Source organism: Calonectris borealis, chromosome 1 (genome assembly GCF_964195595.1).
Source record: "Calonectris borealis chromosome 1, bCalBor7.hap1.2, whole genome shotgun sequence".
Lineage (NCBI taxonomy): Eukaryota > Metazoa > Chordata > Aves > Procellariiformes > Procellariidae > Calonectris > Calonectris borealis.
This window is the reverse complement of record NC_134312.1, coordinates 29,205,918-29,233,270: the sequence shown is the minus strand read 5'-3', so window position 1 is coordinate 29,233,270 and position 27,353 is coordinate 29,205,918. Positions and strand designations below refer to the sequence as shown.

Sequence of the window (27,353 nt, the reverse complement as noted above, 5' to 3'; positions counted from 1 at the left end):
TCATATAATGAGGTCGTGTAGGAAAGCTTGGCCAGGATGGGTGGGTTTGTCCAGCTGAGTCAGAAAGAGGACTTCCCAGATCATTTTGGTAGAATGCAGTAAATAAGAAGTAAGTAAAATTAAATATTTTTCTTTGTGCTAAGTATTGGTGACAATGATTATGTGTTAAGCACATTCAGCTTTGAATTGAACACACAAATCTCTTAGCTGATAAATTTTTACTTTCTGAAATACATCATTGCCTTTCCCTTCAGCATCTGAAACTGCTGTTTTAGTGTAAAACAAAGTTAAATTGCCTCTGGGGTGAGGGAGGGAAAGGGCAGTGAGCTCTGATTTAGAGATGCAGCCTTTACTCCATGGCTGCTTGCAGTTTTGAGTCTGGTTCAGGGTGTGAGGGGAAAAGAAAAGGAGAATTTAGGCTTTCCAAGGGCTCTCATCAGAGGACTTTTCAAGGTGTATTCTCAAGAATCTGATTTGTACAGCTTACACAAAAACATTTTGGGTGAGATTTTGCTATATCTCTTCAAGGCACACCAAAACAATTGCTTAAAAAACCTAAAAAGAGCTCTCACTTCTGGATCATCATGATGCCAAGCTGATGTGTTACTGGCATAAAGCAGTCCAAGAGCCAGCTTTGGTTGTAGAATAGTTTGCGTTGGAAGGGACCTTTAAAGGTCATCTAGTCCTATGGCAGCTCTGCCTGGACCTTCTGTGTGTGACTCAAAATCCTTTGGTGCCCTGGGGTCCCTGGAGTGCTTCGGGATGGGGAGGCCCCGCTCATCCTGCCTGCAGGCAAGCGGCCAGGTGGGATGGGTGACAGGGGTCCTCTGCCCATCTCCTAGACCCTGCTTCCCCTAAGGGAATTCCTGTAGCCCAAGGGCATCCATAGCAGAGACTAACCATTCTCAGTGTGTTTAATGTTGTCCATGCAGATACATGGTGCTTCTCTTTCTCCTCACACTTTGGTTTTTCAAGATTGGGAAATAGATGGATACTTGCTGCACTCTCTGCTACATTTCCACTTCTGTTTTCCCACTGACCGTCACTCTATTAACTGTCTGGTCTGTAGTAAGGACAAGCTGGGCCATGAGGAGTATTGTTGTGGACCTCAAGTCCTCTCCCTGCTTTCTGACACAGAATTTCCATTTTCCATCATGTTGCTGTTCCTGAATATAGCTGATTTTTGGCCTGGGCTCCAGGAGCCTCTCTGACCTCAAGCGGAAGGGGAACTATTGCTTCAACTCTAGATCACTGTGCAAGTATGATGTGTTTATCTTCGTTTTATTTCATTGCTTATCAACTAATGATTTATCATTTAATTCTTTTCTCACTTATAAAATTTGTACCAAATACTTCAGCTCTAGTGGGATTTTACTTGTGAATTTTTTTCGTTTCTTTTTCCCTACTCTTTTCTGCCCTCACAGAATGAAGTGGCTCAGCTCACTATGTATTTTTTCCCTTTCTGTCTCTTCCCCTCCAGTGCTGTCTTCTTCTGGGTGGTTGCTATCCGCTCTTTTTTCTTTTGATGTTTTTGCCCTACTATTGTTTTAATAATGTAAAATCCCAAGTTTTAACCTGTCCCTCATGATTACTGCCCATTCGCTTCTCCTTTTCCATTTTCCTTGCAGCTGTGCTTTCTCTTTCTTCCTTTGGTTTTCTGGTACTTGGTATCAGCTGATGCCAAACTTAGCATCAGCTTTAGGTTGCTAGAAAGAATAGCAGAGGGAAAATAAGTGCAGCAAAGGGGTCAGAAATTCAGATATCCATGTATGCATTACTATTTTTGTACTGATATTCTGTGTTTTCCCACTACCTTTTTACATTACCCTCTCTTTGTCGCTGTCCTGTTTTTACTCCTAATTTTTCTTTCTGCGTCTTGTTAGTTTTGTTAATAGTAGCATTGGGTAATATTTAGAATTACAGAGATGACAAAAGACAGAGCACTAAGAGCAGGGGGTCAGATTCACACGAGGTGGAACACTTTTTGGAGTCTTCTGAAATTCTGTCACTTACATGAGTGGAGGACTAGAAATCAAGGGAGCAGTGAGCATTAAGGGAATTGCTCATTCCAAGCATTTGCCTTCATGTTCTTTTTAAAACCAAGTACAGCCAGTTTTTGTATATATTTGTATGGGTTTAACTGAACACTGTAATCTTGTCACCCGAAAACTCAGTGGAGAATAAACCTGACCTTTGAGTATTTTCTCACTCAAAGGCGAATGGCCAGGGTTAGGCTGAGAAGCTAGTTGCCTCACCATCCCGTGTTTTTTCTTGCAATGAAACATTGTCTAGTTTGTCAGTGGTTGTTGGGGTTTTGAGGAAGGGAGCAGGAGGTGGTGGAGCCAAGAGGACCTGTTTGTGCACTTGCCCAGGTTACGGCTGTTAATGACATTGAGGTTATCTCTCCTGTCTGGTACATCCTGCTCTGCTGCTTATGAGGCCATACCCAGCAAGTGATATCCTGTTGTTTGTAGCTTCTCTTTGATGTTTATTATTTGATTTGGGAACAAGTAACACAATGGTGAGGGGCATCAAAACTGTTCTGAATATTTGACTTAATGTCTTAAGTTCCATGGGATGCCGGTGTGTCTTTATGTAGTGTATAACCATATGTTGTAATAGCTACTAATTGCATAACTGCTGTAATTGTCATGCCAACAGCTTGGATTACTTTTTTGAGTCTAGTGGTTAATTAACCTTCCGTTTAAAATTAAAGCTGCAGGAGCAAAGCATTCTGTTCCTTGGTGTGGTGGGATTGTATTGGGTTGGCATCCCTTTGTATCCTTTATAGTTTTGGGGACTGTGTTCATGTATACTAAATTACTGATTATTTGTGTTTCAGAAATAGATCACTTTCAACACTTTAGAAATTAACAAAAAGCCTAATTCTCTGATTTTTAATTTTTGTATTATTTTGTTCTCATATCCAATTTCTACAAGCTGCGGTGCATTATAAAGAAAGACTTAACAATAACAACAACAGCAAGAAAAACTAAGTAGATCATTATGCCTCTTAACAAGTTACCTATGTAGAAAACATAGGAGGAAATAACTAGGTGTTTCGCCTCAAATAAAAAAAAATAATCACCTTCAGAAGTGGTTGATTAATGTGTAAAACACCATGAAATGTGGGAATGGTGACCATGAGTTAACCTGCCGTTGCACATGTCTGTGCAACAATTGCCACTGCTGGAAATAGTTGTAATGCTATGAAACATAAGAGCAAATAGACTGCAGTTCTTTTCCATCCTCTAGCAGAATGTATGAGGAGAAAAATGGATAGCTAAATGTTGCAAGTGGAAAGCTTGGAGTAAAATTTCCCACTTTTGAACACAGCTTTATACAGAAATTTATTCCCCAGGTGTCTGAATGCTTGTAACCTACAATGTCCTGTTTTGTGTGTGGCTCTTCTCTTGGATATTTCCTGGCGAGCTACTGCTGCTTGTTCTCAAGAAATGAAGAACTATATGCTACAGTAGGAACTATATGTCACTTCATGTAGATGTGGTTTGCAATCATTGCATTATGTGAATCATCTTTATTTCTAACTATATTGTGATCTAGCAAGTATTTTCAAATCATCTTCAAAGTTTATCATAGATGCCAATATTTTCAGTCTCACAAAAAACATTCCTAATGATTGCAAGATTTGTGTATGATAAAGAAGGAGAATTTACTGATAATCTAATGGTAATTAGAAGACAAAAAGATATTTGGATTTTGAGATAATTGTTAAAAGATAGGTAATTAAAAATGCTAAGGGTTTACTCAGTTCAGCAACGATTAAAAATTTGCTGTTGCTGTCATTAAAAAATCGGCAGGCATTTCTTCATTTTGAAAAAACATATCAGGAAAGAGTATTTGTAAATAGAGAAATTCACTCCACATTTTCATTGGGAATGTCTATCATCAACTTTGTAAACCTCTGGCTACCAGCCCTTTTCATGCTTCCCTGTGGTAACTGCTTCTTTCTGGGTATGTCATCTTTATACAATTCCTGCAACCCTTCAAACAGTGTGTAAAGTCCTGCAGTGCTTCCAAAGGAAGGCACTGCAGGTGTCTTTGCACAGATTTAAGAGTACTCTTGGCACCTTCTCGTGCACTTGTGTCACCTTTTCAACCCATAAACACACATGCACACATGCGTTTGCCATTCTCATCAGCCTTTTACCAACTGAGAGCTGACGGGATAAAATGTCTTTTCCCTTTGTCCCCTGCCAACCCCATTTCTGTTATACCTGGTGTTCCCTGGGTGTGTTCTCAGACGTATTTTAACAAAGTGTTCTCAGTGTGGGTCCTGTAAAACTCGTACCAGCAATTTTACTACAGTATTTTCATTACAAAGGACATCCTGTTTCATAATAATATATTGTATTCATTTTGAAGATGTCCTCATGTCTTACAAGAAGCGATTCTAAAAAGGTGGTTGATGCTGTTAGTTGGTACTTTGTTTTCCTTGTAAAGTCAGCATGGTATAAAAAATTCAGTGTAAAAAATTGATTTTAAAAGATAGATTGTACCTTGATGGTACCTTGTTATTTAGTTAATGTATGCCTTCTGTGATATGGAAGCTGCAGTATATGCTATTTATGTCCTAGAAAATATTCAAAAATAATTGCTGACAAAAGCCACTTCACAGGTTGACTCAGAGGTACATCTTGTAATCTGAATGTTAATATTCTGGATACCTAGGCAGAGAAAACTATTGATGTAGTTTGAAGATCCATGTAAAGACTAGTCAGGATTTTACTTAGAAAAGTGGGGAGGGAGAGAGATTGAGATATTTGAGTTCTCCCAGCTTCACTGAAATTTTATGCTTATTGAGCGTGTGAATGCATACAATTTGTAATATTTTTGAAAAGGTAAGATTTTTTGCTAGTCAGTTAGAAATGTTGCCTTTTATATCTCAGGAATTTATGTCTTTTCCAGAAGCAATTTGGAATCACCTTAATTTTACTCTAGAATTCAGACAGCCCCTGGTTTTACTGTGCAATCCATGACTATCTGTCGTATGCTTTATTCTTCCCCTCAAGCTTAGGTCTGTGTTACGAAAAAGTACTGACAAAAACCTGAGGCCTGATTCTTACCTCCCTTTCATGTGGTCTCTTCCGTGTGATCCATGCAGAGGGAGTAGGAGCAGCTACCACTGAGATCAAACAATTTCCCCAGCTGAAATTAGCCTGTAGATCTTGGCTTTCAAAATTAATGGACCGAAGCAGGACCTCTGTATTTCCTAAAAAGAGCTCATCCTCTTTTTGTAGTTGCAACTGTTTTGGGAGGCAGACAAGCGTCCAGGATGTTTTGAACTGAAGGGATACTTTGTATTTTCTCAATATTTGAAAATCCCAAAGGTTGTATTTTTTTTCCACCCCGGAGTCATGCATTTTTATTCCTCCTTAGTCCACCTGCAAAAATACTGCTTCAGTGGCCTGATCTGATGTCATAAACTGTCGTGTCATAAATGAAGAAAAACAGCATTCTTACCTCTCTGGGAATGCAGTCAGATGACCCAGACTGTAAACTGGAAAGTATTTTTTCCGTCGGTGGCATTGGCCAGCCTACCAAACTCCATGGGCATCTGTATCAGCTGCCTTGGAATTGCTTTTGATGTGATTAGGCTACTAATCAGCTGTCTCAGTCCTTCTCTCCCTCCTGATGTTTTCTTTTGATTCACTTTGACTCCGAGGAGTCCGTATTCCGTGTATGTTTGTTTTTGTGTTTTGTCTAAAATCCCTAATGATAGCTTAGACTGTCCTCTTTTGGTTGAGAGTTTCCCTGTGTTGACATACATTTTTCTGTTAAATGCATCCATCAGGATTTTCCTCCTAAGAATAGCTGTTATTTTGCAAGGTGTAAACATGTTGTCCGTGTGCATATATACGTATATATTCGTTTAAACTGCTAAGGATTTTACAGTCTGAATGAGAACATGCGTAGTTACTTCAAAACCATCAAAACCATAGTAAATGTTTAGTACTCGAATATTTATTCACCAGATGGTAACCTCACAATTAAATTATTAGGTAAAGTCAGTTAAATAACAGCAGAAGTTATTGTATTAAGGCCCACTTTGCAAGGAAACCAATGACAAGGAAGCAGTGAAACACACTAATAGATTATATGCTATAGCAATATATTGCCTTTTTATTGCTTTTCCACAGGCAGCAGATTCATGTATAGTTATTACTAGCTACATTATCTACTAGTTTTCTATCAAAAAAGATTCAGTCTATTGAATCATTAATCCAATATTTATCATTCTTATTGAAAATCCACTAGTGTTAGCACTGTATAAAATATTGACTTAAATCTACTGGTTTTGCTAAAGATTAAAAACATATTAACCTAAAAAGCACAGTATTTCTTAGGACATTTGAAACTATTCATTGTGGATGTTTGAAATGACAATATTTCTATGTTGTGTGAGGAATGATTTTTTTTTTTAAATCTTTAACATATAGTAGGTGACCAGTGCCATCCTGATTTGAAGATGCTGAATGTTCATCCAACTCATATTTGAAATTTTGATATGTATTGCATTAGTTACTGAATATCAAGAATAAAATTTTTGCTCATACATAGAGTGTAAAATGGGATCTTTTGTAGCAGCACACGGCCTGTTTAGAATGATATAACAGGCGCTGAATGTTCACATATCAAACAAAATGCCATCTTTCTGTAGAAAAGAGGTGTCAAAAAGTTTCTTTGTACCTTTAACGCATGTGATTATGTAGTACAAAATGCAGAGTTTGTAAAATTTCTTGAATATACAGGCAAAAAATGAATAATTCAAAACAACTCATAAGTTCTACATTCTATTGTATCTTTTATAACGCAGGCAGAAGATAGCATTGTGTTCCCAGTAGAGCTGAATTTGCACAAGTTACACCTCTGAAAATGCCAGATGGTCTATGGTCTACTTTTGAGAGCTGTCACATATGTAAAGATTTGAAAAAAGAAAGACAGCTGAATGAGAGCAGTGGATCATTAAAGAGAGAGTGAGAGTCCCTGGGTATCACTGTGTTTTAAGAAGCATTGTGTCGTTCCCCATATTACACCTTTTTTTTTTTTAAGGTATACACAACCTTTAAAAAATAAGGTAAAAATATTTCTGTTTTAAACTGAGTGGTTGTGGCTTAATCTTGGAACTGTCAATTGCTTTTGTTCTTTATGCTAGAAAGTGGTCATATGGTTCCTAATTGGTTTCAAGTGTGTTTTAACCATAAGATTCAAGTCTCCCTAGTGCAAAATTATCAATAAAGTTAAAATAAATTTAAATTGAGATAACTAATCCATTTGGGGTTTTATTCCATTTTGATTTGACCTGCATATCACATGTGAATACTGTAAAGCCAGTCAGCTAAAAAGTTGTATGTTAATGCTAAAAGGCTGAAGTAAGAGTACTTTGGGAACAGGATTATTAAAAAAAAAAACCACAAACAAAAAAACACCTACCCCCTCCCCCAAAAAAACTTAGTAAAAATAATAATAAAAGTAAACACAAATGACTGTTTAGATTCCCCAAGACTTCCCATTCACCCACAGTTTGACAGAAACACACCTAGTTTTGAAGATGGAATTTTGGATAATTTGTCAAGTTACTGTATTGTAGCAAAGCACCAAAAATATACAAACAATTGTAAGCTACCACCACCAATTTAGCTGGCTTGGAAAAAGTCATAACTGTCAGTTTTAGAAAGTTGCATGTCCAGACATACAGAATTTGTAGTATAGTTTGTTGCTTTTATTTATTGAGGAAGGTTAATCCCTCCACAGTATTTCTAGGTTATTAGTGCAACTGCACCAGTCCACAGTTGGGAATTGTAGGCAGTGGCACAGTGTGAGGAAACATCATTACATGGAACGTGAAAAACACTGTTCTTAATAGTACAATTTACATTTGAGTGGGATAATGAAAATAAAGCTATGGGGAGCTATGGGTATGAACACTGAACATTAGAGAGTAAAAATTTTTATTCCTGTTGTTGCTAAAGATTTTATTTTTGACTGTAGTTAGGTCTACAATGACTATTTTTAATATGGAAGGATTTGATTAGTTTTTAACAAAATTTGTTTTGCACATATGTGGAAAGATGCCCTACACAAAGGGTTCCTGGTAGTATACTTCCAGGAAGAATCCTTTTTCAGGTAGGAGAAGACTCCCTAAAAACTTGTTTTGGGGCTTTTATGGTAGTCTGGAAATGTTAGCAGAATATATGCTACAAATGAAATTCCAGAGTGCAGAAAGTGCCTTGCTTATGCTTCTGTTCATAGGTTTTGCAAGCACTAATCAAAATCAGGTGTCAGATGGCATTGTGCTCCTGCTCTGTTGGCTTGGAGGTTTGTGAGCAGTTACTGCTGGTAATGGAAGGGAATGATCTCTGTCTTCCCTGCAAGATCTTTGGGGAGGCTAAAGCAGCCTCCAGCCCTCCCTTTCCTGCCACACAAAATTGTCACTTTTGTAAAGTAGGTTCAATCAGGGTTGCTCTGACCTAAATAGATGTGGGTAGTCTAGGGTATCTTCTTAAAATCTCAGTTGCTGTGACTAAAAAAATCAAATGGCAAGAAAACATGAACCAGTTCATGTTTAAAATATTATGAAAAGTATCTCTTTTTACCTGTGAACATGACCAGGAGTTAAAGTTTAAGGTTTATCCGAAGTTTAATCTGGCAAGTATATGATAGTTGGAGGAAGCAATCTGAGAATGGTATCAGTGTCCTTGATAAAAGGGAAGCATTGAGGATTTGTTAGACAAATTCAGAACTGAGTGTCTTTTTAGAGATCATGTTGGTCTGTGTGTCCCAGTAGTATTTGTCCCAAAGTTTGGTCACTTGTACCTGAAGTGATCAGTGGAGATGTTTCTTTTAGAGGAAGCTAATTATAATTATCAATACATATTTTTTTCTTGGACACAGTGTAATCTACATACGAAGCTATACTGTGAAATCATCTAAAAATGGATATGAATCATCTGAAAAGAGAATGAACGGCAGCACTGTTTTTCTTTACTGCTGGCACTGTCTAATCTCTCTTCAGTGGAGTGTTCAGTAGAATCTGGGCTTTTTCCTTGTCATTAGATTTATAAATAGTTGAAGATTGGACTGTCTGAAAACCTCTTTATGTCCAAGCATGATACGTAGTGTTTTGATTAGGAGAGGTGATTGGGCTGATGCTTTTTGATTATGAAATCTTGTTGTGTTACTATGTGTATAGTTTAATTAGTTTTTGAACAAAGTCTGCATTTTTTTCTAAATAAGAATCTTTAATTCGAAACTGCTTTTTAAATTACAAAGCTTTACATAAAAGAAAAAATCCTGCATCTTTTTGTTTCTTTAGATACAGACTTTAAATACATAGACAATGTATTTTCCATGTTATTAAAAATACACTCCTTTATGATACTGTAGCTCAACAAAGAACGGTCCTGTTTCGTGCCCTCTTATTAGAATGTACTCTTGGAGTCCCAACCAGGCCACTGCAGATTCCTGCCTTGACAGGTTTTGTTTTTTTTTTCCTTTGGCCATTTCAATTTGTTGTTGTTAAAGCCCTAACTGGCCCATTACAGCCATTTTTAAGATTGGGATTCTGAATTGAGGAATATGGGTGGGGGAGGACTCTGGCTTGCCACAGCTGTGCGGTGTTTGAATGCATGTTCCTTCTGGTTACTGGATCACCTCCTCCACAAAACCAGGTTCTGATTGGCTTTATTCTTCCCAGCAATCCACATTCTTTATGAATTTAAGCTCAAACTGTTGTTAGTTACCTGGATACTCCTGTTCTTCTCAAATATACTGGTCTGTGGTGGCTCATTGTCAGGGGGCCCCTAACCTCACTCAGGTTATTTTCTGAAGACTGGCAGGTTGGCCAACCTGCAGCTTCACTTCTGTTACTGCAGTCTGTATCTTCTCTCCCATACCTTTTTCTCTCCTTCTGTTCCATTTCCCCCCATTCTTCATTTGGCTCCCTTAAGCCAAGTTTATCTCAGTTTTGCTACTTTCTCTCCCTTCCTAATTTGTTCCTTCTTCAAATTACTTGCCTTATGCTCTCCATCTAATTCACAGCGCATTGCGAACATTTCCCTGCAGTGACAAAGGGGGAATCTAGGTCTCATACAGACATGAGGTGCTTTCTGAATACCTAATAATTATTTTTAATGTGGAGATATTTTTTGCTTTCTTTTTTCGATGGGGGAATGTTAACTTTTCAGTCTATTCTTTGACCAATACAAGCAATGAAAGTTGCCTTCCCAGGCTAGCCTAAAGTGTTCAGTTTTCAATTTACGATTTAAATTAACCCTTTCTTTCTTTCGTTTTAAGCACAACCTCAACGTTTGCCTCAGCCAAATACTTCAGCACTGGAAAGCAGTGAGGAAGAAAGTGGCAAAATCCAAAATGGCCACGTGGGTCTGAGTAATGGAAGTGGAATTCACAACGGGGTCAAGCACGCACCTGCAGACAACAGAAAACTTTCAGCTCCTGTTTCAGAAAAAATGCACAGAAAAATTCAGTCCACCTTGTCTGTCAACAGCAACAGCAGCAAGAAGAGTAAAATAAGCTCTGCATTTTCTCAAAAGCCAGGTACTTCACCTGAAGGTAAGCAGAAATTCTTATTAAAAACCTCCAAACTGAATAAAGACTAGCCAAACCTCATTCTCACCAATAATTACACAATCAACTGAAAATAATTGAAGAGCATGACTCATGCTCCAGAAGCAAATAGAAATCATTATGATAAAACACAAGTTACTTCCCCAAAGGAAAATATTAAGTATTTGAAGGAAATTGAAGCAATGGGAGATTTCTTGCTTTCAAACATTTGGCCAACGTAGTCTGATAATGTTTTAGTCTCTCTAGTTAGTATCCTGAAGTGATGGAAACTCCTGTCAACATTGTCACATACACACCAGAAAAAAATGTTAAAGCAGTAGTTCAAAGCATAGTAAATACTTAAATCCAGTAGTGGCAGGCTCCATGAGGGTAGAGTTTGCTTTTGAAAATGTTCTGTTAGCAGATATTCTGACTAGCCATGAGGTCTGAACACTACATAGTAACATTTGGACCTGTGCTTCAATGTTTAACGTGCCTCATGCTATATTTGGGCTGTAAATAATTTGCATGAAAAAGCTTCGTACTCCCTATGCACAGCTTAAATAAGCAAAAGTAAATAATTTCCCTTACGTTTTAGCTGTGTGTGTATGTTTTCACTGCTTGCAATTACTCTAATGGTCCCAGAGTTCCCGAGCCTCCCCTCAATCCACTGCCTTCCCATTAGCACTAATATACTCAACGGACTTTGCTCCTGCCCGTTCCAAGAGGGATGCAGAGGCTCTGTAAATTTTACTGGTTTGAGGCAGGCATAGATGCGACTGGTTAAAAAAAACTCTGGGGGGTGGGTACAGACACAGATTCTTAGAGAAATGGGAAACGGTACTGTTCAGTGAAATGGGGAAGATTCTCAGCCTAGATGAAAGGAAGAGGGATCAGAAGGACCGCATGTAGTGGCCTGAATGAAGCCTACTGATGTCAGTGGAGTGACTTCTCTTGACTTCAACTACTTCAATCAAACCTACTGAGTGAATCTGTGTGGTAGTATCATGCACAGCTTCACTCTGACTGTGCCATGGGCTGGTCCTCCTTGCTGTGGTTTATTTTCATATTTATCCTCAAGAATCTAGTGTTATTTTGCTGTTGCACTTTCAATCCTCTAAAATTTCTTTCCAAAATCACAACTTCATACTTGTTATATTCCCCTTATCTCTTTCTGTTATGTGAAATCCAGTTCACTCTCCAGCCCAATATTTTTCTTATAGATCAAAAAACTGTAAGTCAAGAGACCTAGATCTGTTTGCATGACTGGTACAAAGTGCAGGCTTCCAAATTTAGGAAATTCAACCTCTGAAAAAGAAATTACGGAGTTTTAAAGAGACGGTGCCTGCCCTGTTCATGCCCTTATGTAATTATTTATGGCAAGCACTTTCTTTTTTCTTCTAAAATTATATTGCAATAAATACAGTCAGTGGGTTTTTTGTTTGTTTTTAATAACCTTGGCAATGATTATGTCAAATTACTGAGTGATTGAGGAGAAAATTAATAAGATACCTTCAGATATAGCTATAAATTCTAATGTCTGATTTTAATATCCAGCACATGGTTGTGTTAGTTGCCTGAAAATGCCAATATACAATTTTTTATATACAGTCAGAAATTGATATTTTTAAAGCTATGTCTGATTACAATATAGATAGTTACATTGTGTTGTCACACTGTCTAACTTACATACTTTCAAAGTACAGAAATACAGGGTAATCCTTACTGTGTGTAGTCACCTAATAGCTAAAATTAAATATATTCAACGTTATACATCTAGCCATGTAATGTTCTCATTTTGAATGTAGGAACTTGGATATATGCTCTGAATAGCTTGACCCACGCTACTAATACCTGCTGCTCTAAGTTTTCTGTTAACCGATCTGAGTGAAGCACAAGTTTTATTGTGCAATGATTAAAGTATATCTAGGGTATTTGTGTCTACATATCTGCATGCACACATGTACAAGCCTTCTGACAGTTTCTTCAGCTTTTCAGTAATTTGGCTTGTAGTGCTGCATGGGGGATGTATAGTCTATAAATAGTACTCTTATCAAGCTGTTACCTTGCAGGAAGTATCAATATATACATAATCTGTTCTATCATCCATCAGTTTTTTGATAAGATGCATAATCAGAGACTCTGGCAATGGTCAGCTGAAATACCTAAAATAACACAAAGAAGAGATCACTATTTAAGGAAAAATTATTTATCCATAACTTAAAACTAATGGTGTTCATGAATTTAAGAAATGTTAGTCCCTTATGACTACTACTGGAAGGCTACACTTAAAAAACTGATACAATTAGCCAGGTTATTTGTTCAAAGGAGTTTAATTGCATTTAAACCAGCAATATATATACTTGATGAATACATCTAACTATACAAAACTAGAAGAGTACACTAGTGAGTCCTGTGACTGAGGATTGCATAGACACTCTTTCAAAATGATATACACAAATTAATTGGAACCTAACTTCTACAGATTTTTTGTATTATGAATCATACTTTTGTGGACAAAGAGGTATTTTTGTGAGCAGTTGTCTCTTCTGATCCAATGACATTTCTGTAGAAACTGTTGAAAAGGTTTACAAGAAGATGGAAAAGATAAGAAACTACTGGAAATTATTTGCAACGTCACTTAACTACTTGGCTTTGCTTTAACTTGCACCATGTTAACCTCATAAGGCATTGGTACTGCTGAAGAGCTGCTGGGTTTGAGATTACTTGAAGGTGTGTGTTTGTGTTTGTGCACACCTATACAGTATAATAATATAACTTGTATGCAGTTTCTTATGTAATCTTATGTAGAAGGAGACAAATTATATTAATTTTTGTACTATGAGTATTGAATAATCAATCACCTGAATTAACTCAGTGACTTCATTTTACTATAGTGTCCAGACAATTTTAGTAGAAAGAAATACAGGTAAACTTGAACGTTTTCAGATATTCCAATTCACTTTAATTTTGCTATTCCTTATGTACGCCCTTGGATTTTATAATCTAATTTATAGCTTTTTTTAAAATTATTAAACCTGAAAATACATGCCATGTATTTTTACTTCATCTGCCTTATATTCCACCTTGAGTGCTCTGCTCCAGTTCCAGTCAGGAGAATAACTGGTTTTGTTAAGTGAAAAAAAGTGGCCAGAGAAAAGAAATAGAGTATGTCTTCAGAAGGAAGAAAGGTGAAAATTCTGGTCATCAAGCTGAGTTTAGACTATAGTAAAGAGAAAATATTTTTCACTTTTTCTTATTCCCTCCCAAAAGCTTCATTCTTCTTGTTTCTTCTTAAAAGACAAGATGTGAGTATTTCTGGAGCACCACACCTATTTATAATACAAAATAAGTCCAGATCTGGTAGCATTTTGCTCTAGAACATCTTATCTATTGACAGAACAGAAAACCTGGTAGTGCTTCAAGCAGGGTAGAAACATCCAGGCTTGCCACCCATCCTGTGCAGGAGTGTATTTGGGCTTATGCTTATTTAAAAGGTTAGCAAATGCAGCATGCTGCGTCATATACTGCAGACTTCAGTATATATACCAGAAAGCTGAATGAAGTCCAGTGTTATTTTACCCAGGATATCACGTCTTCCCATGAAGAAGGTCAGTACTGCTCCTGTTGGTCTCCAAAGTACTAGACAGCCCTAATGCAAGCTATAAAACCCCTCAGTCCCCCACCCCACCAAAATCCCCCCACCATAATTAACAACTCTTTTATTAATTGTTCCAGCTGCAAACTCCACTTGTGCTGTAGATGACATCTTGTGAGCTTTTGGAATTGAAGTTGCTTTGGCAGTGCTTAAAATGTCACAGATATTTTGGTAGCAGTAGTATAAAAGCTCTAAAATCTGCCTTTTTAAATGAGCCTGTTAGTGTATGGAGTTGTGTCAGCATTCCAGAATATGCTGTTTAGAAACACTTTCACATCCAGTGAGGCTTAGGAGGGTGTGAGTGCACTCACCAGCTCTGCTCTTCCTCTGCATCTATTATTAATCCATGTTGTCCCTGAAGAAATCTTACTCAGCTCCATAACTTACACTACAAAAAAACAAAGGAATTATGAAATAGTAGGAGTGTCTCTCTTAAAAAGCAGTTTTTAAACACTGTTTCAGTTCTAAAGATTTTTCTGAGAGACTGGATAGGTTTTAGTGCATATTGGGAATAAAAATTTTTTTTTATTCAAAGAAATTTTAATAATATTTTAAATTATTGATGTCAGAGGTGTCACAGTTCTTCCAAAACTCTGGTTGGTAGACCACTAGGAAAGAGAATTGTCGCTCTCTTGCACCTGTTATGTGTAGTGCAGAGAAACACCTTGGAAACCTGAAAAAGCAATTGTAAATGAGTTAAAAGAAGGCAGTTTAGCTGCTGTGTTTGGAAGCAGTGGTACGTGTCCAAAGCAACTTAAAGAGTTTAAAAGACTTAAAGGTCTAAAGGAGACAGCAATGAGGCAGCTGAACAGTAAATCTAAATGTTAGGAAATGAAGAAAAATGGGTAATTGAATACATACATACGCGTATCAGAGTAGTGGAAGGTAAGTAATAATGACATATGCAGAGTTGGAGGAGGAAAGAGAAGAAGAAACTGGGCAGTAGGAGGGATGGAAGAGGAATTTAATTAAGGGGGTGGAGCGGGCAAAATTAAGTAGGCACTAATTATTTTGTAAAAACCAAACAAGTTTTCTTACCAAAACCTTATGAAGCTTGATGTTACGCGTTTTTTTAATCAAAGCAATCATTTATAAAAAGTTAATGATAGAGGGAGGGAGTACAGGTTTTAATTCAGTTTTGAAATGGAGCTCTCACTTCTCCTCAAGTTGCTGTGGCCTCACAAGTTACTACATTTGTCAGGGTAGTTCCCACAACTCCAGTAACTTGTGATAATTTGTATTTGGGGTGGTACTTCACGTATTCAAAAGGCTGAGAGCATACACAGTTGCTGTATTCATCTGGAAATGGTAGCTTGTTAAACTAAGGTGAGCGGATCATGAGCCTGCCTCCTGTATGTACGGTGAGATCTTCACTTTATTCCTTCCCAGACTCTCTAAACTAGAGAGGCACTAGAAGGCATCTTCTTTCCAAGGATTTTTTTCAAGATAGGTCTTAGGAAGCGTAATAAGGGTAGATGCAGGAGTGAAGTAGATAAAGAAAGTCTGCAGCATCGGGGTGAGGCTCTGGGGAAGGACAGGCAATATAGGCTTGCCACCAGATTTAAGTTACCACTCGTGCTTTTCCAGGATCAAGGCCTGAAGCAACCTTCCTCAGCCTTCTGGACTGTGTATCTTGTGCTACTGAGCTTAGAGATGCAGTGAACAATCTCACCCGATGTGTGTGTTTTTTTAAAATCCAGTGTTTAAAATTCAACATTTCAGGGTGCATTTGAATGAGACATTTTCCCCCCTTCCTTTTTAGTATAATGCAACTTCATCTGTTCTAGATGTTGAGTCCAAGCATGGGGTTGGTGAGCACTATTTAACTCACGCTGCTGACTACATTAATTTATTAAGAGTATCCCAAGTGATATTGATGGCTTAACTGAAGACAAAGCAAGTCCACCAAATAGCCTTTGTGTTAAGCCAGGGTCTTAAGAACCACTAGGTGCATACACATGGGAAGTAGTCAGTAGTTCTCTTAGCAGGGTAGCAGACCTCTGAAGTATGAGCATCTTACTTCGGTTTACGTAAGTTTGTATAAACTGAAAAATAGTTTTCAGTCAACTTTTCTTTTGGGCATATGATTTTGAACAAGATTTTTTTTTCCCCCTCTTTAAGTGCCACAAGAGCAGCAATAAGTTTTCTTTTATATACTGTTCTGTCATTGGATTGGTATTATTTACTGAAATTCGGTATGAGTGTGCATTATACCATTATACCCTAACATTGCAGAAATATCTGCTGGCCATCTCTCTCTCTCTCGTTTTTTTTTTTAAACATACCTACACTTCCGAAATCCATCCCATAGCATTAAGTAGCATTTAGGCAGCTACTTAGTTAGTATCCTGCAAATCTCTCTACCTAGGCCAAAATTTCCATTGTTATCTTTTAGAAATTGATTCAAAGTGGATTTGTGTCTGAGCACGAAGTGCTAAACAGAGGGGTTTTTGTTAGGCAAGGTTGTATCAGAACACAGTTGTCAGTCAGGCAGTGGATGCATAACATTATCATATGGTGAAACCTGTGATTTTTAAGAAAGCGTTTTGAAGAGTGGTGTGTTTTAAGCATGGTTTATATTTTTGCTTGCATAGAAGTCTTGGGAGGTGATTTACATGTTGTGTTACAGGACTGAGTGGAAAACAGGGCTTTCCCGCAGTATCCATTTTACAAGGTCATGGTCTAGCTAGCACCTAACTAGTATCAGTGTTTGCAGTGAAGAGCAATGGCAATGAAAGCTTCATATTCTAAGGAAGCCTTAGATGATGGAAATTGGCACATTTCTTAGTACATCTGTATGTTTGAACTGGATCATTTTACTCCTGAGGTTATATCTGTATCAAGATTTTAGAATATAAGCTTTGATGAAAGTTTCCATGTGTTTTGCAGTGTAATTTGCTTGTTAAGGCAACATTTTAATCTTCTTGATCAATAGAGATGATAATTTTCTATTTTAAAATGCTGAAATATCACATATATTATGATTTGTAACTGTATTTCCCCCCCATCTAAATAAATGTAGCTCTGTTATCTAGGGATAACTATAATCCATGCAACAGGTCAGTTTGTTCTTTCTGCATTTCTTATGTTTCTTTGAGCATTTTTCTGGGGGCAGTGTGTTTTCTGGGTAGCAGAGGCTGCACACCCACGCTGTACGTTAGAGGAACTGTTGTGTGAGGGTGTGCATGCCGCTGCTCGGTAAGTTTATGCCCCACCTCTGTGTGATGCACACCTTTAAGAAACTTGTGCTGGGTAGTTTCTCTTCTCTCACTGTGCCGCTCTGGCCGTGGGCTGCCTCCGCCGTCAGCACCGCGTGTTCATCCCTGCCGCTGCTGGCTCCGCGCCGCTGGCCGGCAGGACGCCTGTAGCACCTGCTGGGGCTTCTGTTCAGGGCTCTGCGGGGGCCCGGAGTAAACCCCCGCTGAGGACCTCAGCTGCCACTTTGATTGCGGTTTTGCCCTTTCTGATTCTTGCTGTGAGACAGCAGAGTGCCTGGAGATTTGTTTTGAGTTGTCTGAACTCGGTGAATATAGTTAGTAAGAAGCTGACCAAGGTCACCATCCTGTAAGTGAGCTTATTTACCATTGCAGACATGAAAACCTTTTATCATATGTGACCTGCCTGCTTGGTATGAAAGCTTATTGGGTCATTTTGTGACAGGTTAATGTCAAACATCACAAAAGCAGCACAGATCAGCCTGGGCGTGTGTCTCTCTGCACATTTTTCAGTTTAACTTCTGCGTCCCTTGTACAATTTCGATGATCGATAGTTCTCTTAAAAGTCTGTTTCTTAAGCAGAGCTGCACCTTTTCATAAAAATGAAGAGGAAGTGATAAAAGGGAAGTTGAAATAAAAGAAATATACATTTCAGTATTTAAAAGGAATTGGGTATCAGGGTAATATCTGTATGCAAAGATTTTAGAATAAAAAGGGGTGTGCATGTGCAAATGTTTAAAGACATGGACAAAAATTAAAGTTGTTTTATTGTTGATAGTTTCTTTTCCTTAAATGAGCATAGCTGTTACAACTGGGATGAGGTACAGAGTGGGGCCCTCGGGGCTCTGAATAACAGTGTGTAAATAGTTTTAGGGGATTTTAGGCTATTTCTTGTCTGGATATTGTCTGTGGTAACATTTATAACCCAGTTAAAGTAGATGTTACATGTACTGTATACACTCTGGTTAAATCAGCACAAAGTAGCTGGATGTGCATGTATGATATAAGCAGCAAAAACTTGGACGAGTTGGTTGGGTTTCTGTTTGCCTTGGCATTGTTTAACAGTTTTGATGAAGTTCCCTAACAAATCTGTAACTTTTGGGGATGTGCCAAAGGACTAAGGAAACAGCTTTACTTACATCAGTATTTAAAAATGCTGCATGGGATTTCCCTTTTAACTTCAGGTCTAACTTTCATCCCAGGTAAAATGAAAGGATAATTGAACACAAGCTTTTGTGTCTGAAAGCTCATCTTTTTTGCCCAACTGTGAGTTGATCTGATAAAATACACTATCACTGCCTACAGACCAAGCCTATCATAATTAATGCCATTCAGCATAGCTTTTGGGAGCTTGGGTCATAGTCAACAAATGTATTATGACGGCAATGTGTTATGATGGAATCAAATGCATTTGATAAAGGAACTAAGGCAGATGTACTGTTTTGTTTGGGGTTTTTTTTGTATAAAGTATACCTCTGTACAGTGTGTGACACCCCACATCCTCATTTTTGTGTAGTGCCGATCTTGTATAGCATTTCTACATCAATTAGAGAAAAGTGTAATAGAAAAATTGAAAAGCAATGGAAATTTTAGACTGCTGTGGTGTAGTGTGGAAGTCTTAAGGAAAAGCTAATCTTCATTAATGGTGGGCTTACGTAATTAGACATAGACTAATTTCGTCTTTCTCTGTGAAAGTATTTAATGAAAACTTAAACCCCAAGAAACTTGGGAGTTAACTATTTATCGACAGTGCTGCATCATGAACATCAAGGCAGATGGAGTTTTGTCCTTGGTAAAGACGTACCCCTAATTCTTAATTGCATTAGTATATCTAATGGAAAAGAAGATTGAGAAAACCTCTAATTCTCAAACAAAAAAAAAGAAAGTAAAGAAATAGATCAATTTAAGCTAACCTCTCTTTACAGTAACACAGTCTCATAACTGATATTGCTATATCATTATCAGAAAAGACTAAAATATATTCAAGGTTTCCAGAAAACATGTTGTCACACGTTAAGATAATAAAATTTATGTTTTTCCAAGTTCTTACCAAATATATAAATTAAGTTTAGTTCCAGTTGGATTAATGTGTTCCACTACTCACTCATCTGCAAAAACTGTTAGCATTTTGATATGATAAGGTCAAAGAGTGGAAGTACAGTACAATCTTTATTCTTAACATGTTAAAATAGTTTTGAAATTTAAAATAATCTGTAATTTAAAATAGTCTCTTTGGTCTTGGAAGGAAGAAAGAATTATTAGGGAGTCTAGTGCAAGCAGGGAAATATTTTTTAGTGATCTCCAACATGGTAATGAGAAACCTGAGGTCATCTCTTTTGGAGTGAGTTTTATATAGCATTTTCTTCGTGGTTGGATTCCACTGATCATGACACCCTGCAACAGCAACCAAAGGAAGTGGGTTTTAGCTGTATAATTTTTTCTGTGGCACTGACAGGTTGCTGTAGGAATATGGGTACTAGAGAAGGATGTGTGAATTTTGTGTAGCATGTAGATTTTTTATTATTACAAAAAAACACTGTGACTGTGTCTTTTCCTTTTCCTTACAATTACATCTGTAGATAAGAAGCTAAGAAGTAGGAGTCATACATGGAAGAAATTATTCTTCCACCCATTTTATCCGAATGTATTACAGACCTTTAGAGTCATGATTCTGAATTCAGCAAGTTAGGCAGGGCTAGGTAACAGCATGTTTTGTCATGTGTTAAATAAATGCTACCTGGATAGCTATTAAAAATCAATAATATGAAGAATATAAAAACATGTTTATTTCAGGTTTGTCCTTGAAATGTGGATCAAAGTTTATGTTCATTGTACAAATGAGTCATTGCAAGAATGAAGAGAGAGTAAAGGGTATCTCTACTTTATGTTAAGTGTTTGTGTAGATTAAGTAAAATTGTTTTTTATATATATATATATATAAAATTGTTATATAAATTGTTTTGCAATCCGGGGAGAAGGAAATAAAAATAAACAGTAGGTAAATAAATCCTTTTAGTGTTTCAGTCAGTGAAGAACAGATGGAAAGAAAGACCCTCCACAGAGTTTCCATCATAGCACTAATGGTCAAAATTTCTTTCTGTGTCTTGGACCATTTTTGATAGCTTTTACCTTTGAAATACCTTTATTTAAATCAACACAGCCTCTCCTTGTAAGTACTGATTTAGTGTTTTTTTAGATGAGGAGGGAAAAGTTCTCTTGTGGGTCCAGAAAGTGCTTTCTGAGTGCAGTTCCTTTTGCTTAACCTATGGAACTCTGTCTCTTGTCCATCAATAAATACATATATTATAATTTCTGTGAATGTTTATTTCTCTTCCTGCAATTTTACATATCCCTGCATGAAGCAGGAAAGATTTGTTTGAGCATCTTATTTTCAATACTGATACACATAAAGTTTTATTATGGTGTTTTGTTTAAAAAAACATTTGTAGAACAAAATTTGTTGTGGTATGAGCTTCTTTCAGCTGTGTTTTAAAGATGCAGAATAGTAAAAACCTCAGTTCCTCAAATATGAAGGCTTCTTGGATAGAACTCTTGGCTTCTTTATCTTTTTCCTTCATATTAAAAGAAAATCTAAAAGGAGATTGTACCTGAACAAATTTAACACCATCTCCATGACAACCAGCTAATTAATCGCTATCGGTCTGGCGTTGGTCCTCTTCAGTGAACTGATACTCCCCAGCTTTATTTCACATATCTTCTGGGTTTTCTATGAAGGTCATTTATTTAGCGACAGTATTTCTTTGGGAGAAGCAGCCTTTTAATACAAGCAACAACTTTCTTTAAAAACAGCTCAATCTTACCTGTGGTTTCCTCTCAGTTTTGCTTCCTGCACAGTAGTAGGGAGTTTTTGAGGTTGGGTTTTTTTTCCTTCTTGCTTTTCCTGGTATTTCCATTTTTTCTTTTGGCCATAAGTGTCCATTATGTATATTATGACTGTGACCACATTGCAGTACAGGTATTCCCAAGCTAAGTTTGGGACTAAGTAGTGTAGTAAGTAGGAGAAATCAATCCCCAGCAGTGTGATGTTTAGAGTGGGCTAAGAGCTCAGGTAGTTTGCTTCTTGGAACAGATTTTGCAGGTCTGAGCCTCTATCGCTGCATTGCTGTAAGTATTTGTATTTGCTAGTGTAAAGTCATCTCTACACTATCCTGCAGTCAAAGTTTCTGCAATGTTAGAGGTACTTTGAATCAATCAAGATACTTGCCACAGTTACTGCATCATTTTTGACATTATAAATGTGTTTAGGAGGCCTGGTAATTGTGTTGCAAGTAATTGCAAGCTTTCCCCTATGATAACAGTCTCCAAGTGTGAACTGTAAGAACATACCATCTGTAGATGGTGAGACCAAATGCCCATATAGCTCAATATCCTGTCTTTCCTACCGGCCTCTCATAGCAGATACCTGTGATAGATTGTAGGGACAGGGAAAGGATGAGATGGTGCAGGATATTTTTCCCCCGAACATTTTCCCAATCTTCTGCTGTCTGTGGCTAAAGGAGTTCAAGGCTTGCAAGCAGTAAAAAGAAGAATGAAAGCTGAGCCTAGGAAAGAACAATAATTCTCTATCCTGGACATTTCTTCTATTTCTAAGTTTTCATTTTCTTTCTGGATTGTTCACTGCCTCTTAGAAATTACGTATGTTTGTCCATATACATATACAAATATATTTATACATGTTATGTGCTTACTATGGGAGGAGAGTGAAAACAACTGAATGTATCCCTCACTCCTGCAGTCTCTTTTTCACTGGCGCATGTTTAGTTCCAATCTTTGTGTTTTCCTTATGCCTCATGGATGTATTAATTGTTTGAAGTTATTCCATATATTTACTCTTTGGGTGCCGTATTTTTTGCAGACAGTTTACGGGACACCTCGATTATCTCATGTGATTTAGTAGTACTTATGAGAGATGGATATTGATGTTCCGGTGTAGTTATGAACTCTATTGAAGATTAAAGTAGTAGATTGCCAAGAGATTTGTGTAGAAAAGCAATAGAAAAATCTATGTTTTGACTGAACGTTTTATATATAGAAAAATTTGAAAGTACAGAAATACATATAACATGCTGCTATGCTAGTTTTAAGGTGTGCATACAACTATAAAGAAAGCAAAAATGTTGTGGCAACTTCCTTGTTTTTCTTCATAAGTAGCAAGCCAACAAAATGGATGCAGAAGGGCAAGATGCACTGGAAGAGGCTGGAAGTAATTTTAAATAGTTTCCTTCATAAGCTGATTTTTAAATGTTTTCTTTTTTAATCACTTTGTGGGCCTGCTGGAAGAAGTTACGTCTGAAGATAATAGATATGGATATTTTACATAATAAATGACTGGAGAAGTGGATCTAAGTGGATGTTTAGTACTTGGGATTTGCATGAAGTGAAGTGGTGAAAGGAAACTTGCACCAAAACCAATTCTGAATTGGAGATGAGTTAGGCTGCAAAAATGACCTTGAAGATGGGAAACATGTTCTTTGTGGTATTAGATTATGTCTATTCTGAATCATTATCTTTCAGCTACTTATTTGACATTGTGATATATCTGCATATAGAATAACATATTAATGATTTCTTCTTTTTTCTTTCCTTTTTTTTTTGTTTGTTTGTTTTGTTTGTTCATACATGACATGCTACTGAACTGGTACGTATGAAGATTGCTGTGTTCACTGTATCCTGGCTTGCTTGTTCTGTGAATTTCTCACCCTCTGTAACATTGTTCTGGGACAAGCATCCTGTGGCATCTGCACATCGGAGGCCTGCTGCTGTTGCTGTGGGGACGAGATGGGGGATGACTGTAACTGCCCGTGTGATATGGACTGTGGCATAATGGACGCATGTTGTGAATCTTCAGATTGCTTGGAGATCTGCATGGAATGCTGTGGGATCTGCTTCCCATCATGAAATATTTATCCCTTTTTATTTTATTCTCTATAAAACTGGAGAGCTTTTCTTTAAATACATTTGAAGAAAGACAAGGTAAGATTTTCACACAACCAACTGGTGTTGCACTGTTAATTCCCTATATATAAATATTTTTTTTAAAAGCAATCCTCAAATCTGTATTCTAACACAAATTGTATAGTTTTGTATGTGAAGCTACATTCCAGCTTCCTTTTGGCTTTGCAAATGGAAGACTTTACTGAAACCGAATTATAGGCCTGATACTGTGGGCTGTATGAGGGCAAAATTGCCATTCGAATTGAGTGACAGGTTTTGGTCAGAGAAGAGACTAAAGGGCAAAGCCTTAAGTATTTGCCTTCACCTACTTTAATGTTTAAACACTCGAATGCCCCCATGCATAACATGCCTTTACAGGCATTCTGAAAAGCAAAATGTCTTTATTTCAATCTCTCTGGGTTGAAAGCAACTTTGCTCTGTTATTTTAAACTTAATTCAAAAGTCAGCATCAGGAATCTACTGTTGGTTTTGCTACAGTGGTCACATTGGCAAGATTTCTTTTGTTGTGAATGTCTTACTGGTTTGTGAGAGATTCCTGGTATTTTCCATTGTCAATATTGACATGACGGGAAGATTTGGCAAACTAAGTCAATGTAAGTTTTGCCATGGACTAGAGTACCAAGATTTTATTGTTATCAATCACGACAGAATAGAGAACTTACATTTCACTTCAGTACTAATATTACTTGAAATGCTTCTTTTTAGAAAGAGACTTTGGAAATCTGTGTAGACATGAAATATATCCTTAAACTAACAGACGAACTAATAGACTAACAAATCTTCAAAATTTGGCTATAAAAGGGAAATTATCAGAAGTTAACTCAAGAATCTAAACCTGTACATTGGTGGCCTTGTCAGTGTTTGTGGCTTTACAGCCAGAATCACATAACTTGGTATTTATTTCTTCGCTGTGGGAGAAAGATCCACAGAGGATGGCAGAATTTAAACAGGGTATGAATCATAGAATCATAGAATCATTAAGGTTGGAAAAGACCTCTAAGATCATCGTGTCCAACCGTCAACCCAACACCACCATGCCCACTACACCATGTCCCTAAGGGCCTCATCTACACGTCTTTTAAATACTTCCAAGGATGGTGACTCCACCACTTCCCTGGGCAGCCTGTTCCAAGGCCTGACCACTCTTTCAGTAAAGAAATTTCTCCTAATGTTCAATCTAAACCTCCCTTGGTGCAACTTGAGGCCGTTTCCTCTTGTCCTAATAGAATCATAGAATCATTAAGGTTGGAAAAGACCTCTAAGATCGTGTCCAACCGACCAAATTAAAACTGACTTGATAAGGAATTCTGTCATTGAATGCAAAAAGCAAATGCAAAAATATTTGTTCTCAGATACATTTTAAGTATTATTTTTAAATAACTGTGTGAAAAATGAACATTTTAAAAATGTATGATATCCTTTAAAAATAAAAGGAATATGATTTAAAATGTTTGAAAAATACAGTTAGGATCCAGTGGGCAACTTTGCCTATTATACCATTAAGGTTTTCTGAGAAATATCTGTCTTTGTCATCATAATTGTGAAATGAATTTGGTCCAACACATAAAGAGGTTTATGGCATTCCCAGATTTAGGAAATAATGGTACCCATTTTCTTTACCATCTGCTAGTTTCTCCCCGCCATGTCTGTAGCTCATTAACTTTTCTGTAAACCACCTATACATCTTGATCTCACATACTTAAACTTTCCTATCTACACTCCAGATTTCCCATTTGTAGATTGTTGGATCTCCTAAATTTGGGCCTTGTTACAAGAGTCATCGATAGCCAATAGCATATTTCTGTTGAGTGAATTGACCATAAATGTCTCCTTCCACTGTAGTGAATTCAATTTATGCAAATGTGACAAGCTAAAGATCACAGGAGTGTGAAGCTAAGTCAACGAATGGTCTGATATTAACTAAAGCTTCTCCCTGTGAACACTGACTAGTAGTGCCTACTACTGCAAGTTATCACTGAAGGTAACAGCCAAATCCTCAACTATACTAGGGAGCTGGGAGGTGTTACGTTTTGCCTTAACATCTGCAATATTGTGGTGTATTCCGATGCAATACAGATTTACTCAGAGGGTTTCTTAACTGTTTTTGATAGTTACTACAAGAATTGATTCTTATAATGGTTTTTTTCCCCCGTATACTGGGCCAGATTCAGATCTGTGTTGCACCAACGAAGTGCATTTCCATTAATGTCAGAATATTCCATTGGTTTACCTCCAGCTAGAGAGCACAAAGATATTATGGTAATAGGCAGGCTAATAAGGAATCATATAGTTAAATTGATAAATTCCCTGAGCTCAGAATCAGGCCCATGGGGCTCAATTATGACTCCTAAAAGTCTGAACCACATTGGGAAGGGGGAATAGATGCCTTGGTTGAGTGGCAGTGCCTGGAGGCATTTTGCCTTTGTAAGGCATAATGCCTCTGGGGAAATTGAGGGCATCACAGTGAGCACTGGGACTTGATGCACCTTGGAAAAAGTGTAGACAGTGCTTTGCCCATTGTAGGTCTATGGTTGACACCATGGTGGTGGGGACATGCTCTCTGGGGCTAGGCAGCACCATTAGCTGTCCTTCCTTGTGTCCTTCTGGTCACAGAGGGGATGGGGAAGAGGACTTCCAGTCTCCTGTCCTGGCCCGATGTCCATACCCACTCTAAGGAGTCCTTTTTCTGTGTAAAAGTTTATTTATATAGTTTACTCTGCACAAACCCATGTTTCTGCTTACGGGAACTTAGAGGTTTTTTTGGTTGATTGAAATTATGAAAACCTGGGAAATGTATTTACTATTAAGCATTTACTTCCATTACTGTTAAAATACAAATACTAAATACAGGAACTCTGTTCATGCATATATGCATATGTGTACAGACCCTCTCTCACACATGTGCACACACACACATTTGCAGATATACTATTTCTTTTCCCACTTCATTTGTGAAATACTGGGAAGTGAAAATAGTGTTTATTAGCCCTCATAGTGATTAGAAGTATCAAAGTATTATGAACAACTGAAAAAAAAATTTGTGTGATTTGTTTGACATTTAAATGTAATCTGCTACTACTTGTCATAGAGATATCAGCACTTTTGTAAAATGTATCTTTGTAGCAGAGAATATTAGTATGTAGTTTAAGGAATTCCTTTCTATATTTATATTCTTAAATTCTGTTCTGTAATTTTCACTCTATAGGCAATCTATAAGCACCTTGTGTAATTAAAACAAGCAGAATTAGAAGGAGACAAATGTGAAGATATAGTTTAAATGAAATTAAAACATCAGAACTTAACTGTTTTATAATAGTTCTTGTGAACTTGTACAGTGTTTCAGTATATAGTTCTGCAAACTGGCCCATTTGAAAAAATGGTAACTTGCTATTTGTATTTTATATCAACTGGATGTGCTATTCTCAAACACTATTTTGAAATAAAGATCTTTATTTTGAAACTTTGGGATATCTTCTTCCTCTAGTCTTGCCCTGTTACTCTTCTGAATGATAATTTCATGTCTTATTTGTGATTTTTCTGTTGTAACAGTGAAAGCTTTGGCCTTTGGGTGATTTGCACAGAGAGTGAGCCAGTGTAGGTGAGTTGTCTTACATAAGGAGCTAAACCAACTCAGACGCTGGAAGCTGCGCTAGCATGAATCTCCAACAGTAAAAAAAGTTTGTCATTAAGAGGGCAAATTAATTCCTTAGTGTAATTGTATTAATGAGGTGGAATTCCAGTAATGATTAAATTTGATGAAAATGAAAATTATTGTAATACATGTGCTGCAACAGCCTTCAGCTTACTAAAAACAAGCTGAACAGAGAGTGTAGTCAGTTCATAGTATTGCAGTAGACATACTAAGGTCTAATGGCCTTTGTGGCCTACGAAACTGAAGGCTTATACGTAGTACCACT

General features: G+C 37.3%; 1 protein-coding gene across 1 annotated transcript in view; it reads left to right on the top strand.

The window, feature by feature from the left end:
• Positions 1–26,896, top strand: part of MDFIC (MyoD family inhibitor domain containing) — a 54,935-nt gene extending 28,039 nt beyond the window's left edge. Inside the window, 2 exon segments of the mRNA XM_075147373.1 lie at positions 10,318–10,593; positions 23,132–26,896. Coding sequence (XP_075003474.1) covers positions 10,318–10,593; positions 23,132–23,379 — 524 coding nt within the window. The 3' untranslated portion in view covers positions 23,380–26,896.
• The last annotated feature ends 457 nt before the right edge of the window (positions 26,897–27,353 follow it).